This window comes from Schistocerca piceifrons, chromosome 4 (genome assembly GCF_021461385.2).
Source record: "Schistocerca piceifrons isolate TAMUIC-IGC-003096 chromosome 4, iqSchPice1.1, whole genome shotgun sequence".
NCBI lineage: Eukaryota > Metazoa > Arthropoda > Insecta > Orthoptera > Acrididae > Schistocerca > Schistocerca piceifrons.
The window spans coordinates 261914095-261930672 of record NC_060141.1 but is presented as its reverse complement, the minus strand read 5'-3'; the positions used below and the strand labels follow the sequence as shown (position 1 = coordinate 261930672).

At 43.8% G+C, this 16578-nt stretch overlaps 1 protein-coding gene across 1 annotated transcript in view; it reads left to right on the top strand.

Moving 5' to 3' along the window:
- LOC124795776 (thymus-specific serine protease-like) overlaps positions 1-15459 on the top strand; it is a 150886-nt gene extending 135427 nt beyond the window's left edge. Inside the window, exon 9 of the mRNA XM_047259860.1 lies at positions 15278-15459. Within this exon, the coding sequence (XP_047115816.1) occupies positions 15278-15459 (182 nt within the window). The remainder of the gene's footprint in view (positions 1-15277) is intronic.
- Positions 15460-16578: the final 1119 nt, after the last annotated feature.

Here is a 16578-nt window from a genome sequence, read left to right as displayed (position 1 = left end):
AGGAGTAATCCATCGAACTACAGACCTATATCATTGACGTCGGTTTGCAGTAGGGTTTTGGAGCATATACTGTATTCAAACATTATGAATCACCTCGAAGGGAACGATCTATTGATACATAATCAGCATGGTTTCAGAACACATCATTCTTGTGCAACGCAGCTAGCTCTTTATTCGCACAAAGTAATGGCCGCTATCGACAGGGGATCTCAAGTTGATTCCGTATTTCTAGATTTCCGGAAAGCTTTTGACACCGTTCCTCACTAGCGACTTCTAATCAAGCTGCGAGCCTATGGGGTATCGTCTCAGTTGTGCGACTGGATTCGTGATTTCCTGTCAGGAAGGTCACAGTTCGTAGTAATAGACGGCAAATCGTCGAGTAAAACTGAAGTGATATCAGGTGTTCCCCAGGGAAGCGTCCTGGGACCTCTGCTGTTCCTGATCTATATAAATGACCTGGGTGACAATCTGAGCAGTTCTCTTAGGTTGTTCGCAGATGATGCTGTAATTTACCATCTAGTAAGGTCATCCGAAGACCAGTATCAGTTGCAAAGCGATTTAGAAAAGATTGCTGTATGGTGTGGCAGGTGGCAGTTGACGCTAAATAACGAAAAGTGTGAGATGATCCACATGAGTTCCAAAAGAAATCCGTTGGAATTCGATTACTCGATAAATAGTACAATTCTCAAGGCTGTCAATTCAACTAAGTACCTGGGTGTTAAAATTACGAACAACTTCAGTTGGAAAGACCACATAGATAATATTGTGGGGAAGGCGAGCCAAAGGTTGCGTTTCATTGGCAGGACACTTAGAAGATGCAACAAGTCCACTAAAGAGACAGCTTACACTACACTCGTTCGTCCTCTGTTAGAATATTGCTGCGCGGTGTGGGATCCTTACCAGGTGGGATTGACGAAGGACATCGAAAGGGTGCAAAAAAGGGCAGCTCGTTTTGTATTATCACGTAATAGGGGAGAGAATGTGGCAGATATGATACGCGAGTTGGGATGGAAGTCATTAAAGCAAAGACGTTTTTCGTCGCGGCGAGATCTATTTACGAAATTTCAGTCACCAACTTTCTCTTCCGAATGCAAAAATATTTTGTTGAGCCCAACCTACATAGGTTGGAATGATCATCAAAATAAAGTAAGAGAAATAAGAGTTCGAACAGAAAGGTTTAGGTGTTCGTTTTTCCCGCGCGATGTTCGGGAGTGGAATGATAGAGAGAGAGAGTATGATTGTGGTTCGATGAACCCTCTGCCAAGCACTTAAATGTGAATTGCAGAGTAATCATGTAGATGTAGATGTAGATACCCATCCTCACACAGCCTTACAGCCTTAGCCACCAAGAGGTTCTTGGACTGATTTGTTTGGGATGTTTAGAACAACATCCCCTTCCATACCCCCCCCCCCCCCCGTTTTATTACCCTGACTTGGCACCTTCGAAATATCGTCTTCTCACCTCCCTGAAGGAATGGAATTAAATTTTCAACCAACAAGCAGGTACAGAAAGGTTCTCAAGTGGGGAAGGAGATGGTGGGAGAGTTCTTCAAGGGGAGCGTGAAGAAGCTTGTGCCACTGCTCACCACGTGCATTGAACGGGACAGTGATTATGTGGAAAAATAGTCAACATGTGGATCAACAATATCCTGTAGGTTTTTTTTTCAAATACACTTTTTCTAAGAAAACATCAAAATCTAGCACACTTTGTTTCTGAACATGCCTCTTAGCAAAATCTTGCCGAACGAAAGGCAAAAATAGTCTACCTGATGTCCTAGCCATACAAAGAGAATTTGGAGGGTGCACTTTGACTAACAACAAACATGCGTATTACTCTCAGGATAGTTTGCAGTGTACTTACTGTAGCTTCCTGTTATACAGTTGCTTCTGTTTTGCTCATAGTTCTTTTGTCTTAATGAAGTATGGCACACTGGCTATAAAAGTTTCAATGAGCACTCACATTCAAATGGGGCAGGGCTCAATTCCTATTCAACTACCATAATTTAGGCCTTCTGTGATTCTTGTGATTCACGTGAGATGATACCAGAATTGTTAATTTGACATTAACATTGAGATACTGCTAAAACACTAATCATCACAATATTGATGACTGTATCCTACCTTCCTTTTGTTTTTGTAATGACCAGGAAATAACACGTAATGGAACAAATGGAGTATGATCTCTTCTGTTTATATACAAAGTTTATTATGAAAACAAAGAACTCCGTGCCTAGACTGAAGGCAAAAGATGATTTGCTCTTTGTTTAGTGTGGTGTATTATTTTGTTGGACGTACATCACTGACCTTTGCAAATCATATTCATCTTCATCCATCAATATCTGTTCATCCACAAATAACAATGTCCACAGCGCAATGCCTCACATTTGGTGGATTTGTCATCATCCACTCCAGAACTACTTGGTTCATAAAATTATAAATAACAATGGGAAAGATCTTGACCACTTTCATTATTTTGACATTGTACTATTTGCCTCCAGAGCAAATGAAATTCACCATTCAGTGGAAGAATGTCACAAAGCAAGCTTGCAAGCAAGCATAAAAATCAACTACAAAAAGACAAGCGTAATCTATGACCAACAGATTGAATGAGTACTGTTCATATTAACAACGAAGTCACATAATAAATTCAGAAGTTTTTGTATTTAGTCACCTGAAGAGAATGATAGGATGGACAGTAAAAATAAAAGAAAACAAGAGAAAAAATGAGCTGTAATGCTTCTGGTAAAATAAACAGTAAGCTTACAGTGTGTCTGAAATAGAAAATGTACAATCAATGTGTACTGGTAGATCTCATATTCTGTAGTGAAATATGGACTTTTAATGAAACAACCGAAACCGAAGGTCACTCAGCAAACCGTGGAGAAATTTGTGTTAGCAATTATTAGGAGAGGCAGGGAAACATAAACTGATCAGGGAGCAGATGGAAGTGGGAGACTTAATTATGAACACAACAAAAACAAAGTAGAGGTTGGTAAGAAACATAGCCAGATAGAGTCTGCACAAAATAGAGTGGCCAATAGACACGCAGTCAGCAGGATATGCTAGGGAGAGCAGTAGTGGTGGGGGTTGATTGCTTTAAAACGAGGAGGGGGCGGAGGGACCAAACTGCTCGGTCATCAGTCCCTCGTTCCAATTAAAATAATTCCACAAGGGTGGGAGTAAAATAATCGAGACATACAAAGCACAGCTAGAAGAAAGAAGAAAACCACAAGAATGACAGGAGGCCAACAAACATTAAAATAGACGAAATCAGACAAGAAAAACACAGAGAGACACAAGAAACATGTAGAAGAGATAAAAACAAGAGAGCAGATTACCATGGCTGGCTGACCATGAGAATAAAAAGGAGAAGCCAGTCATTCTGCAACACATTAAAACCTCCACCCTAAAAGCAACAGGGTGGAGAACACAGAGGGAGAAAGGACACATTCTAAAACTTAAATTGAATGATGAAACCCATCCTCACAAATAAAATGTAAAACTAAAGCTGCTGTTGAAGCATAGTTACCCAACACCGATGGTAGGGTGCTGGGAAAGTTAAAAGTTCGCCGCAGAGTGGCTAAAAGTGGGCAGTCCAGCAAGAGGTGGACAACCATCACTTGTGAGCCACAGCAATAAAGAGGTGGGTCCTTGGGACGCAGGACATAACCATGCATTAGCCATGTATGGCCAATGCAGAGCCCTGATTCCCTGCGAGAGGACTGCGTGGAAGACTTCTGCACGTTCGTAGTCTGTTCAATGACACGCAGTTTGTTGTGTGTACCATTATGCCATTCCATCTCCCAAAGCCAAAAAACCATGCGGCATAAGACAGAACGTAGGTCAGTTTCGGAGATACCCATATCCAGAAGCGGTCTCTGCGTAGCCTGTTTGGCCAACCTGTTGAAAAGTTTGTTGCCTGGGATTCCAACGTAAACTGGGGTCCACACAAACACCACTGAATGATGGGACCGTTCCAGGGCATAGATGGACTCCTGGATAGACGCTACCATAGGATGGCGAGGGTAGCACTGGTCTATAGTTTATAGGCTGCTCAAGGAGTCAGTATACAGGAGAAATGACTCACCAGCGCATGAGTGGTTGTGCTCAAGAGCACGAGATATAGCCACCAGCTCTGCAGTGAAAACACTGCAGCCACCTGGCAAGAAGTGCTGTTCAATATGTCCTCCATGAATATATTCAAAGCCTATGTGACCCTAAGCCATTGAGCTGTTGGTGTAAACCACTTCATGGCCCCAGTACACGTCGAGAATCGAGAGGAAGTGATAGTGGACAACTGGTGGGTTAATGGAGTCCTTCAGGCCATGCGAAAGGCATGGCCCCAGTACACGTCAAGAATCGAGAGGAAGTGATAGTGGACAACAGGTGGGTTAATGGAGTCCTTAAGGCCATGCGAAAGGTCCAGAAGAATCTGCAACCTAGGTGTACACTATGGAGGTGTACGTGAATGGACCTCAAGGAGAGGTGGTAACGGGAAGGACACCAGTTCAGACAGAAGGGACCAGATGTGAACCGCAATTGTAAGCCCTAACCTGGGCCACTGATGCAGGAGATGAACCATCGTGGTTGGGAAAGGGAGACAGTAATACGGATGTGCAGGAGAACTATGAACATCTGCAACATAACTGGCGAGCAGTTGTGCACGCCTAACCTTCAATGGAGGGACTCTGGCCTCCACCAGGACGCTGGTCACTGTCTTGTTCTAAAAGCTCCTGTCGCTGGTCAAATGCCACAGTGGTGCACTGGGTCGAGTAAACGCATTTCTGAGGGCGCCGCAGAACCATAAACCAGACTCCCATAGTCAAGGCAGGAGTCAACAAGGGCTCCGTAGAGCTGCAGCAGCGTAGACCAATCTGAACACTAGTTGGTGTTGCTCAGGCAGCGGAGAGCACTGAGGTGATGCAGCACTGCCACTTAAGCTGATCAAGGTGGGGTATCCAAGTCAATCAGGCATCGAAAACCACTCCTACGAAACGATGTATCTCCACTGCAGTGAGTTGATCATCATTAGGGTAAAGTTCTGGTTCTGGATGAACAGTGCGACGCCTACAGAAATGCATGACACAAGACTTGGCGGCTGAAAACTGAAAGCCGTGGGCTAGAGCCCATGACTGTGCTTTGTGAATGGCTCCCTGTAAGCGCCGCTCAGCAACGCCAGTACTGGAGGAGAAATATGAAATGCTGAAGTCATCCGCATACAGAGAAGGGGAGAGGGACGGTCCTACAGCTGCTGCTAGGCTGTTAATGGTCACTAAAAATAGAGATACACTCAATACGGAGTCCTTCAGAATGCCATTCTCCTGAATACTGGGGGAACTATGGGAGGCACCAACTTGGACACGAAAAGTACGGAGCGACAGGAAGTTTTGGGTAAAAGTTGGGAGCGGGCCATGGAGACCCCACTCATACAATGTGGCAAGGATATGGTGTTGGCGTCTGGAAAAGGTTGGTCCAATGGCAGACACGAGGAACACAAGATTATCAGTGGTAGAGCGAACCTGGCGGAAGCATCCCTGACATGGAGCCAGTAGGCCACATAACTCCAGGACCCAACCCAATCGTCGACACACCATACGTTCCACCAGCTTACAAGGAAAGTTGGTGAGGCTGATGGGCCATTAGCTATCCACATCAAGCGGGTTTTGACTGGGTTTGAGCACCAGAATGATTGTGCTCTCCCGCCATTGCAATGGAAAGATGACATCCGGTTGAAGATGACGAGAAGATGTCGCTTGCAGTCAGACGAGAGATGTTTAATCATCTGACTTTGGATCTGATCTGGCCTGAGAGCTGTGTCGGGGCAATGTGCAAGGGCACTGAGGAGCTCCCACTCTGTAAATGGGACGTTATAGGGTACACTGTGGCGTGTAGTGAACGAGAGGACTTTCCTTTCCATTCGCCGTTTGAGAGTGTGAATGGCTGGAGGGTAACTCTGATGCAGAGGCTCCAGCATAGTGCTCAGCAAAGTGATCTGCAATAGCGTTAGCATCGGTAGATAACACGTCATTGATGTTAATGCCAGGGACACCTGTTGTGATCTGGTACCCAAAAAGATGTATGATCTTCGTCCAGACTTGGGAAGGTGACATATGGCACCAAATGGTCGACACGTACCTCTCCCAACGCTCCTGTTCCTGTCATTTTATAAGCTGGTGAACACGGGCACAGTGCAGCTTAAAGGCTATTAGATGCTCTACGGAAGGGTGCTGTTTATGTTGCCGTACAGCTCGCCGATGCTCTTTAATTGCCTCAGTGAGTTCCGGCGACCACCAAGGGATTGTCTTTCGTTAGGGGCACCCTTAAAAAAAAAGAGGGATCGCATGTTCCGCCGCAGAAACGATCGTTCTAGTCACCTGCTCAACGACAATATCGATGGCACCATGTGGGAGAGATTCAACGGTGACAGCAGAGGTGAAGGCTTCCCAGTCTGCCTTGTTTAAAGGCCATCTGCATAGGCGTCCATGGGCATGATGCCGGGGAAGTGACAGGAAGATGGGGAAGTGGTCGTCATGTGCTCTCCAGTGGATAGATGGGAGAAGGCCAGGACTGCAAACCGAGAGATCAATGGCCGAATGTGTGCCATGTGCCACACTGAAGTGTGTGGGGGCATCTGTATTTAAGAGGCATCGGTCGACTTGTGACAGTAAATTTTCGACCTCCCTGCCTCGGCCAATAAGCATGGTGCCGCCCCACAAGGGGTTATGTGCGTTAAAATCTCCCAAAAGTAGGAAAGGTTTAGGGAGTTGATCAATCAGTGCAGCCAATACATTCATGGGTAGTGCACCATCTGGAGGAAGATATACACTGTAAACAGTTATTTCCTGTGTCGTTCTTATCCTAACAGCCATAGCTTTACGAGGGTGTGAAGGGGCACAGGTTCACTACATACTCAGTTCATGACATAGATGCAAACTCCACCTGACACTCTATTATAGTCACTAAGGTTCCTGTAATATCCCTTATAGCCACAGAGGGCAGGGGTCTGCATTGCCGGACACCAGGTTTCCTGGAGGGCAATGCAGAAAGCACATGTAAAGCTTAATAGTTACCGTAGCTCAGCCAGGTGGTGGAAAAAACCGCCGCAATTCCACCGGAGGATTATGTGATCGTATGAATGGAAGGCATGAAACACTCAATGAGGCAGTCTACACCTCAGGGACACCTGCAGCCACCAGATGAGTAGCTTACTTGTGCAATCGACATCCATTGTGTCTGAGGACCAGCGAGATCTAGGTCCTCAGTGGACGCCAGCATCACCATCTCATTCTCAGACACAGAACTTGTAGGTAGTGGTGGTGTAGGTGTCACTGCAGTGCCTTGGTTCTTGGGGGTCTTTTTCTTTTTAGATTTCTCTCACTGCTCCTTAGGTTTGTCCGGTTTGGAAGGCTTCACTTATTCAGTCTCAGGGACTTAGGAGGACTGTGGAGCCCTACAACCAGCTACCTGTGGTTGCTTCAGCCACTGGCAGGTGTCCGTTTTGCCACCGGTAGGAACCTGGGAAGGGAGTGACCCAAGGGACCCCTTCCTAGCGAGAAGAGCCAAAGAAGATGTACGCTTCCCTGGCTGAGAAGTGGGGACTGATGTCCTCGATGGTTGGAGTGGGGGGGGGGGGGGGGGGGTTGATCTCTAAGTAGGTGGTGCAGGAGTAACAGGGAGGAAGTTCCCCCCACCCCACCCCCCAACCCCCACCATCAAAGGGGCAGGTGGAGTCTGACGGCTGTGAGAACCAATTGTACGCGGTGGAATGGAAGGTGTTAGAACCGTTGTCATAGTGGCAGTGCAAGTGGCAATCATATGCACAGGATGTATCCTTTTATATTTTCTCTTAGCCTCAGTGTAGGTCAGTCGCTCCAGGGTCTTGTATTCCATGATTATCCTCTCTTTCTGTAAAATCCTGCAGTCTGGTGAGCAAGGTGAATGATGCTCTCTACAGTTGACGCAGATGGGAGGTGGTGCACATGGAGTATTGGGATGTGATGGACATCCACAATCTCGACTTGTGATGCTGGAAGTACAATGTGAAAACATATGACCAAACTTCCAGCACTTAAAGCACCACATCAGGGAAAGGATATATGGCTCGACATAACAGCAGTGGACCATCACCTTGACCTTCTTGGGTAATGTGTCACACTCAAAGGCCAAGATGAAGGCACCAGTGGCAACCTGATTATCCCTCAGACCCCGATGGACGCGCCGGACTAAATGAACACCTTGCCACTCTAAATTGGCGTGCAGCTCGTTGTCAGACTGCAAAAGAAGGTCTCTGTGGAATATAATACCCTGGACCATATTTAGGCTCTTATGGGGCGTGATGGTAACAGAAACATCGCCCAACTTGTCACAAGCAAGTAATGCCTGTGACTGGGTAGAGGAGGCTGTTTTTATCAAGACTGACCCATAGCGCATTTTGGACAAGCCCTCCACCTCCCCAAACTTGTCCTCTAAATGCTCCACAAAACACTGAGGCTTCATTAAGATGAAATATTTCCCATCAACTCTCATACATGCGAGATACAGGGGCAAATAAGCTGCACTGCCATCCTTAGCCTGGCATTCCTCCGATAGTGTGGCCAGGGAGGGGAACTATTTGGGGTCATACTTCTTTGCACTGAAGTAGGGCCTCGATCGCTTAGAGACTGCTGGTGGTGAACCACCAGCAAAAGATGTTGTACTACGCTTCATGGCATGTCATCTGCCCTGATGCCACCCTCTCTGACTAGGGCCCTCCCCATGGGCACCACCCAGCCACAGCAAAGGCCACCTGGCAGGATGGCCATTGCTGGGAGTTCTGATGCCCCAGGGTGACTGGCATCTACTCCTTGGCATAAGTGGGGAGTTAATGGTGCAGCCATCAGCAGAGTGATCCCTGTGTAGTCAGGGGGCTACAACCAACAGGATATGTGGTGGCCCCACCACAATGGACTGGCTAACGTGCTGGATATGAGGTGCAAACGAGTCCATTACCATTGTCAGTGCAGAAAACAATACTGCACAGTGGATAGAGGAAAACACACCCAGGAGGGTGACCTCACGCAACAGCTAGAGAATGAGCGTAAGTGCAGATCCATGTCAACAAAGGATGCGAAAGGTCTCAGTGCATGATGGACACGATGCACCATGTAAGGTGCCCTTCCCCAATTGGCAAGCTCTTCTGAAAAATTTTGAAGAATGGAGATCAAACCTTACAGGGGACCATCAAATAAAGGCCGAAATGTGTGAGACTCCTTTTAGTTGCCTCTTACGACAGGTTGGGATACCTCAGGCCTATTCTAACTCCCAGACCCACAGGGGTGAGTGGTGGGGGTTATGGGCAGATTCTGTAAGAGAAATTCTGAGCACTGGAGAGGATGTGCTGTTCTAAATTGAAGCTCACATTTTTTGTAAATACACTCCTGGAAATTGAAATAAGAACACCGTGAATTCATTGTCCCAGGAAGGGGAAACTTTATTGACACATTCCTGGGGTCAGATACATCACATGATCACACTGACAGAACCACAGGCACATAGACACAGGCAACAGAGCATGCACAATGTCGGCACTAGTACAGTGTATATCCACCTTTCGCAGCAATGCAGGCTGCTATTCTCCCATGGAGACGATCGTAGAGATGCTGGATGTAGTCCTGTGGAACGGCTTGCCATGCCATTTCCACCTGGCGCCTCAGTTGGACCAGCGTTCGTGCTGGACGTGCAGACCGCGTGAGACGACGCTTCATCCAGTCCCAAACATGCTCAATGGGGGACAGATCCGGAGATCTTGCTGGCCAGGGTAGTTGACTTACACCTTCTAGAGCACGTTGGGTGGCACGGGATACATGCGGACGTGCATTGTCCTGTTGGAACAGCAAGTTCCCTTGCCGGTCTAGGAATGGTAGAACGATGGGTTCGATGACGGTTTGGATGTACCGTGCACTATTCAGTGTCCCCTCGACGATCACCAGTGGTGTACGGCCAGTGTAGGAGATCGCTCCCCACACCATGATGCCAGGTGTTGGCCCTGTGTGCCTCGGTCGTATGCAGTCCTGATTGTGGCGCTCACCTGCACGGCGCCAAACACGCATACGACCATCATTGTCACCAAGGCAGAAGCGACTCTCATCGCTGAAGACGACACGTCTCCATTCGTCCCTCCATTCATGCCTGTCGCGACACCACTGGAGGCGGGCTGCACGATGTTGGGGCGTGAGCGGAAGACGGCCTAACAGCGTGCGGGACCGTAGCCCAGCTTCATGGAGACGGTTGCGAATGGTCCTCGCCGATACCCCAGGAGCAACAGTGTCCCAAATTTGCTGGGAAGTGGCGGTGCGGTCCCCTACGGCACTGCGTAGGATCTTACGGTCTTGGCGTGCATCCGTGCGTCGCTGCGGTCCGGTCCCAGGTCGACGGGCACGTGCACGTTCCGCCGACCACTGGCGACAACATCGATGTACTGTGGAGACCTCACGCCCCACGTGTTGAGCAATTCGGCGGTACGTCCACCCGGCCTCCCGCGTGCCCACTATACGCCCTCGCTCAAAGTCCGTCAACTGCACATACGGTTCACGTCCACGCTGTCGCGGCATGCTACCAGTGTTAAAGACTGCGATGGAGCTCCGTATGCCACGGCAAACTGGCTGACACTGACGGCGGCGGTGCACAAATGCTGCGCAGCTAGCGCCATTCGACGGCCAACACCGTGGTTCCTGGTGTGCCCGCTGTGCCGTGCATGTGATCATTGCTTGTACAGCCCTCTCGCAGTGTCCGGAGCAAGTATGGTGGGTCTGACACACCGGTGTCAATGTGTTCTTTTTTCCATTTCCAGGAGTGTATTAAGTGGAGTTAGTGATAGGCCAACTTAGGTTTATGGTAAACCGAGTTGAAAGTTTTCATAAAGGGAGTTAAACTAAGTTGGGATGAAAAAACCGAGATAACATTGAATGCCCTCTCTCTAGTCATGAGCATGATAGATACTAAATAAGGTGCAATTTTAAGTCTTTCGGCTTGAAATTTTGAAGATAAACTTGTGAAAATGTTCAGTTGACATGCCTTAATGAAGACATAGGCATTTGATTCAGATAGACTTGGGTTCAGTTGGTGCTATAGAGGCAGTGAGCTCTGAACTAGTATGAAACAAACCACATCTCAGCACTGCCAGTCATGCAATATGTTCAACTCAGGTTAGTAACAATCCAACCCAAGCTAGCGCGCTTCATAAACAGAGCTGACCCTAAGCTCATTCAAACCGAGTTGGCAGGGAAATAAACTTTGTAGAAAAATTCTTCTGGTGATCAAACTCAAAACAGAAAACAGTTTGTTTACTGCCTGAAATCCAAATGTCTGATGTCAAAGCAGTATGTTCCATCTATTACAATTCATTTCTTACAAGCTATACACTCAATATTATTATAAACCTCCTAACATTTCAGTCTTTTTTTATCTTCCTTGAGGGCACTTCATAATCAGTGATTTTGTAGCCAAATGCTCTGCCATGAGCACAAATATCTATTGCACTATAACCCAAAAATTTAAGTGATTCTAGTGATGTCCCTTTCCACAATGAATGTAAACTCTATATATAAACCGCATTGTCCTGACTGAGTCTTTCACTCACAGACTCATCATCATCCAGACTAAACCACCAAGGATATTTGCCAAGGGTGTTGATCTTACACAGTAGGCATCATCTAAGGAGAGATTTTTTGAAATTCAACCTGTAGGGGGATGAGTTAGGAGATGAAAGGTCTTTTGAAAACATGTTGCTGTTAAGGCAATTTTGAAGCTATACCTACGAAAATCAGCATTTGGTTTCTCGTTCAGAAATAAAGAACTATGTGTTGTGGCATTATTTTTAAATTTAGTGCTTATGGGGGCAAAATAGTGGGTGAAAGTTTTTTTTTTTAAATAAATCATTTTTAAAGAACTACTAAAGCATTTTTAATGCTAGAATATGAAAACTGGTATTTGACTTCTCAGCTGGAAATAAAAAAGTACTTGTTTCAGTGTTTTCGGAAAACAATGTTTTACAAAATATTTCATTATGAAAGCATTATTAAAGTTAAATTTGGCTTCGTCATTAGAAATAAAAGATACATCTTTCACTGTTTTTGGAAACTGGACCCCTATGGGAGTGAAATAGAGGATGTAAGTTTTTATAGGAATATTTAGTTATGCAAGCATTTTTGAAGATAAACCTATGAAAATTTGTATTTGGGTTCTTTGTTAGATATAAAAGATACACATTTCATTGTTTTTTAATTCTAAACCCCTTAGGGCGTGAAATGGGGGGGGGGGGGGCGAGGGTTAAATGTTTCATGAAAAATTTCATTCTGAATGCATTTTTATTGCTTTATCTCTGACAATTGGCACTTGGTTTCCCAGTTAGAAATGAAAAAAATGTGTGTTTCACTGTTCTTGTAAACTTAACAGCTAAAGTGGTGGAATAGGGCCAGACAGGTTCACTGACTCATCATCCCCCAGCCCAAACCACTAAGGGTAAGAGCTTGAAATCTGTAGATGATGTGGCTCTTATACTGTAGCCATCGATTAAGAAGGGGTTATTCAAAATTACTATCCTAAGGGGGTGAAATACAGGATAAAAGCCTTTTTGTAAGTATGCTCCTATTAAGGCAATTTTGAAGCTAGAACTACGTAAGTTGGTATATGGTTTCCCTGTCAGAAATATATAAAAAAAAAAAAAATGTGTTCCACCATATTTGGAAATTCAACCACTAAGGGGTAGGGGACGAAAATTTTAAAGAAAATATTTCACTGTATTAAAAATTTTTTAAAGATAAATTTACAAAAACTGGTATTTTACTTTTTGGTTAGATATAAAGAAACGTGTTGCGGGATGAAGTTTCTATTGACATACCACCACAAGAGCACAAAAAGTATGGTGTTAAGTCAACAACAGTTAACAATTTTTTTTTTACTTTTTTAAGATGAGCATGGAGGACATCATCCTCTGCTAACACACATTATGGAAAATGCATTGGTATTACTAAGATTAATGAATGCCACACTACAGTCAGAAATTAGAATACACTTATGAGCTACTTTGAGTTTTTCGTAAGATTTGGACAGCAATTGGATGACCATAACCCCCTTGAAAATAACACTTATCAAACGCTTCACTAATTTCTACCAACCGAATAATAACAGAATTCAGCACTTTTGTAGGTCACAGTGAGTGACTTCTCGTTTTGTAGCCACAGATTCAATTCAGTTCAATTCAGGTTCAGTTAGCATGACAGAGGTATACTTCAACCTTGCGCAAAACTGTCATCAGCAGCAGCAGCCACCACAGACTGCATGAACACAACTCGAGTTAGCAACAGTCTAACTCGGGTTGACCTGAAATCCCTTTAACCAGAGATAACTCGGTTTGGTAATTCAAGTTGAGCCAACTCTAAGTGGAGCCCCTCCACTTCCACACTTGCATGGTGACTGTTCAGAAAGATCTGTCACCTCTGCATTGGTTAGTATCTAACAGGAATTCTGCTGAAAATGCAGCAATTTATTTCCACTTGGCTTGTTAACCATTAGTCACTTTCAGAGAAGTGCTACAAGTGGCAAATTTTGAGTAAAACCTACACATTTCTCTTGCTGCCATGTTAAAATTTGTTTCTTTTGCCATTTTACGAAATGTCACCTCAGTAACATGATGTGTGGATACAACTGTAAGAGAATTCTGAAACAATGGTTTATTAAGTTTATTAAGTGAGGAGCTCAGGAAAAATATGGTCAGTAGCTTATGAAAAAACACATACTTGGAACAAAATAAACATGTAATGTCTTCATTTATATTGTTCCCAAATCCATAGCATTTCTCATTTCACCAGCTATTAATAGCCCTAAAAAAATTAAATCCTTTCATTAAAAAAGTCTATAGTTAGTGGAATACTGTGGGAGATAATGAAGTTTTGCATAATAAATACATGGTAAAATACTTTCCTCTTTGCTAGCTATCATTTGCTAAAATCTCTTTGTAATACCTCACATCATTTATGAAATATGAGGAACGCTGTGGAATTTCTCTTTGGTTTTATCACTGGCAAGAATGATCGCAAATGAGTGTGCAATGTCAGATTAATTTTCTCGAGATTGGTAACATATTGAGATCTCCACCCAAGTCTAAAGAAAAAATTTGATGTGTTGGCTAAATTCATATACAGCAAGATATTCTGTAATAGGGACCCTATTTTTCAATGCTAACTTTTTCGAATTTCTTGCACTGTCTTACTTCCATGTTAATAACACAATGACTATGACCTTTGACGAGATGGTGGTCACATATTCATGAACCTGACATATAAAGTTATAAGCACCTCAAAAAAGGTTTTTTTTTACCAAATAGTTGCTGTAAAATCATTTAACAAATATTGTAAAGCGTGCACCTCGATTCTGTCATCCCTGACCAGCTGAAAGGTGGCATACACTATTGGTCTCTCCTTCTGAACAAATAAATGAACTCGCCCAGTGCTTTGGACAAAAACTCATCACTGTGCATCAGCCACTGTATCCTGTGCACACTCTAATGGATGGTAAATAGACAAAGAAAGTTTCTTCCTGGATTCCCAGACATAAAAAAGACCAAAATGTTGATCTAATGCAAACAGAGTATTGGAAAACATGCAACAGCAACATGGATTTATATATTGGTAGACAGACAACACCCTTCTTTGAATTCCCTTATTAGCTTTTATGGTTTCTATGTATTTTCCATAGTCTAATTTAATTTTGATATGTGTTGACTAGTATAATCCTTATACTGCACTGACTCAATTATTTAGAACTTGATAATTTTTAGCTAACTGCTATAGGTAATGTCTTCAATAATATGACTTTTAAAGTAGTAATAACAGCAATCACTTTTCTTTCCTCTGTTACTCAACTATAATTTGGGGTGTAAACACGAATAGCCCTTATATGAGAATGCAGACTTTCTTGGCAAATCTTGATGGTAAAATCTTCTCGTGTTGACAGTAGAGTTAATGCGTCATTCTTGCCATCTTCAGGTGAAGACTGAAGCCTGAAGATGGCAAGTAAGAAACTTGCTGAAACCTTGCCAGAGAACGACGCATTGACTCGACTGTCAACCCGAGAGGATTTTATCATGAATAGCCCTTCTTAAATCAGGTACTCATCTCTAAGTATTTATTCCCTTTTATATGTAAAGCTAATGGCTACTTTAATATACTGTTCCAGTTAGAAACATAAGATTTAAATGAATAGGATATCAGTGTCATCCTGACAGGATGTGTGCTTGCAGATACATCGCACTGTGCCGACATGCTGGATGATGGGCCTGGGGATTCCAATGCACTACACACTGCTCGGCGCCGCATTGCAGAGCTTGTGGCCACATGGACAGTGGCAGCCATCAAACATGTACATGGGAAAGCATCCTCAACAAGAGCTACAACCATACATGAACTACTTCTGCAAACTTAATTTCTCCCATGTTGGATTCTACCTGTTTTGTACTGCAGCAAAAGATTCAATTTTGCTTGCATTATTTACATTTGAGTTACTTCGACATTTGAAATTTTAACAGTGGTGAGTGAAGAGAATAATTCCAACAACTGAATACAAATCTGCTGCATACGTAACCAACCAAAGGAACTATTAGTTTTCTCTGGTTGTTTCTTCACATCCACAGCAACAAACAAAAAATTGTGTGTCAAGAAACATTAATTAATGCCATGAGAGGGTATAAACACTTGTCATTTCACTCAAGTTTGTGAATTTGAAACTTAAGTGGAGTTTACTTATAGGTTACAAATTGTTTTCACTTATTCCATTAAATTACATCTGATAGTTTTTAACATGAAGAAATAAGGAATAGAATTCAGCATCCCATTCAAGTGAGGTCATTGGAGATGGAGCAAATATCAGGACTGTATGGAGATTGTACAGCAACTTGGTCATGGCCTGTTTGAGGGAGCTATGACATTTCTCCCAAGAACTTTAGAAAAACAATAGGAAACTTGAATCTGGTGCGCCAGAGTGGACGCTGAAACTAGCTCCTCCCGAAACGTGAATTCAGTGCCTTAACTACTGAGCTGCTTAGCTCAGTAATCACATTTTAATCAATGTAGAACTATAATTATCATGTATGCTACTTATACAGTGCCAACATGAATGGCATAGGATGATGGAAAGAGCACTGTGTGACAAATAACTTTTACCAAGGAACATAAATTATATTCTAGAGTGAAACTTTCATTCTTCGGTGGAGGCAACTTTTCAGCAGACTAAAACTGAGAGCCAAACCACAACATGAGAACAAATTGCTACTTTCCATCAAAAACACTACACTGTTCAGCCATCCCAACAAGCTTTACAGTCCAGACAAAGCTTCAGCTTACCAGTACATTTCTCCTACTTTTTAAAACTCCACAAAAGTTTTTTTTTTTTTTATAGAAAACTTTAGAGTTCCAATCTGGCACACAGTTTTAATTACATATTTCAGTCTAAAGTGAAAGATTCTTTGTGAAACAACCCTTTATAGTGCTTAGGCCACGCATGGCCAATTCATCAAGATTTTTCCACACAAGCAACATAAATGTT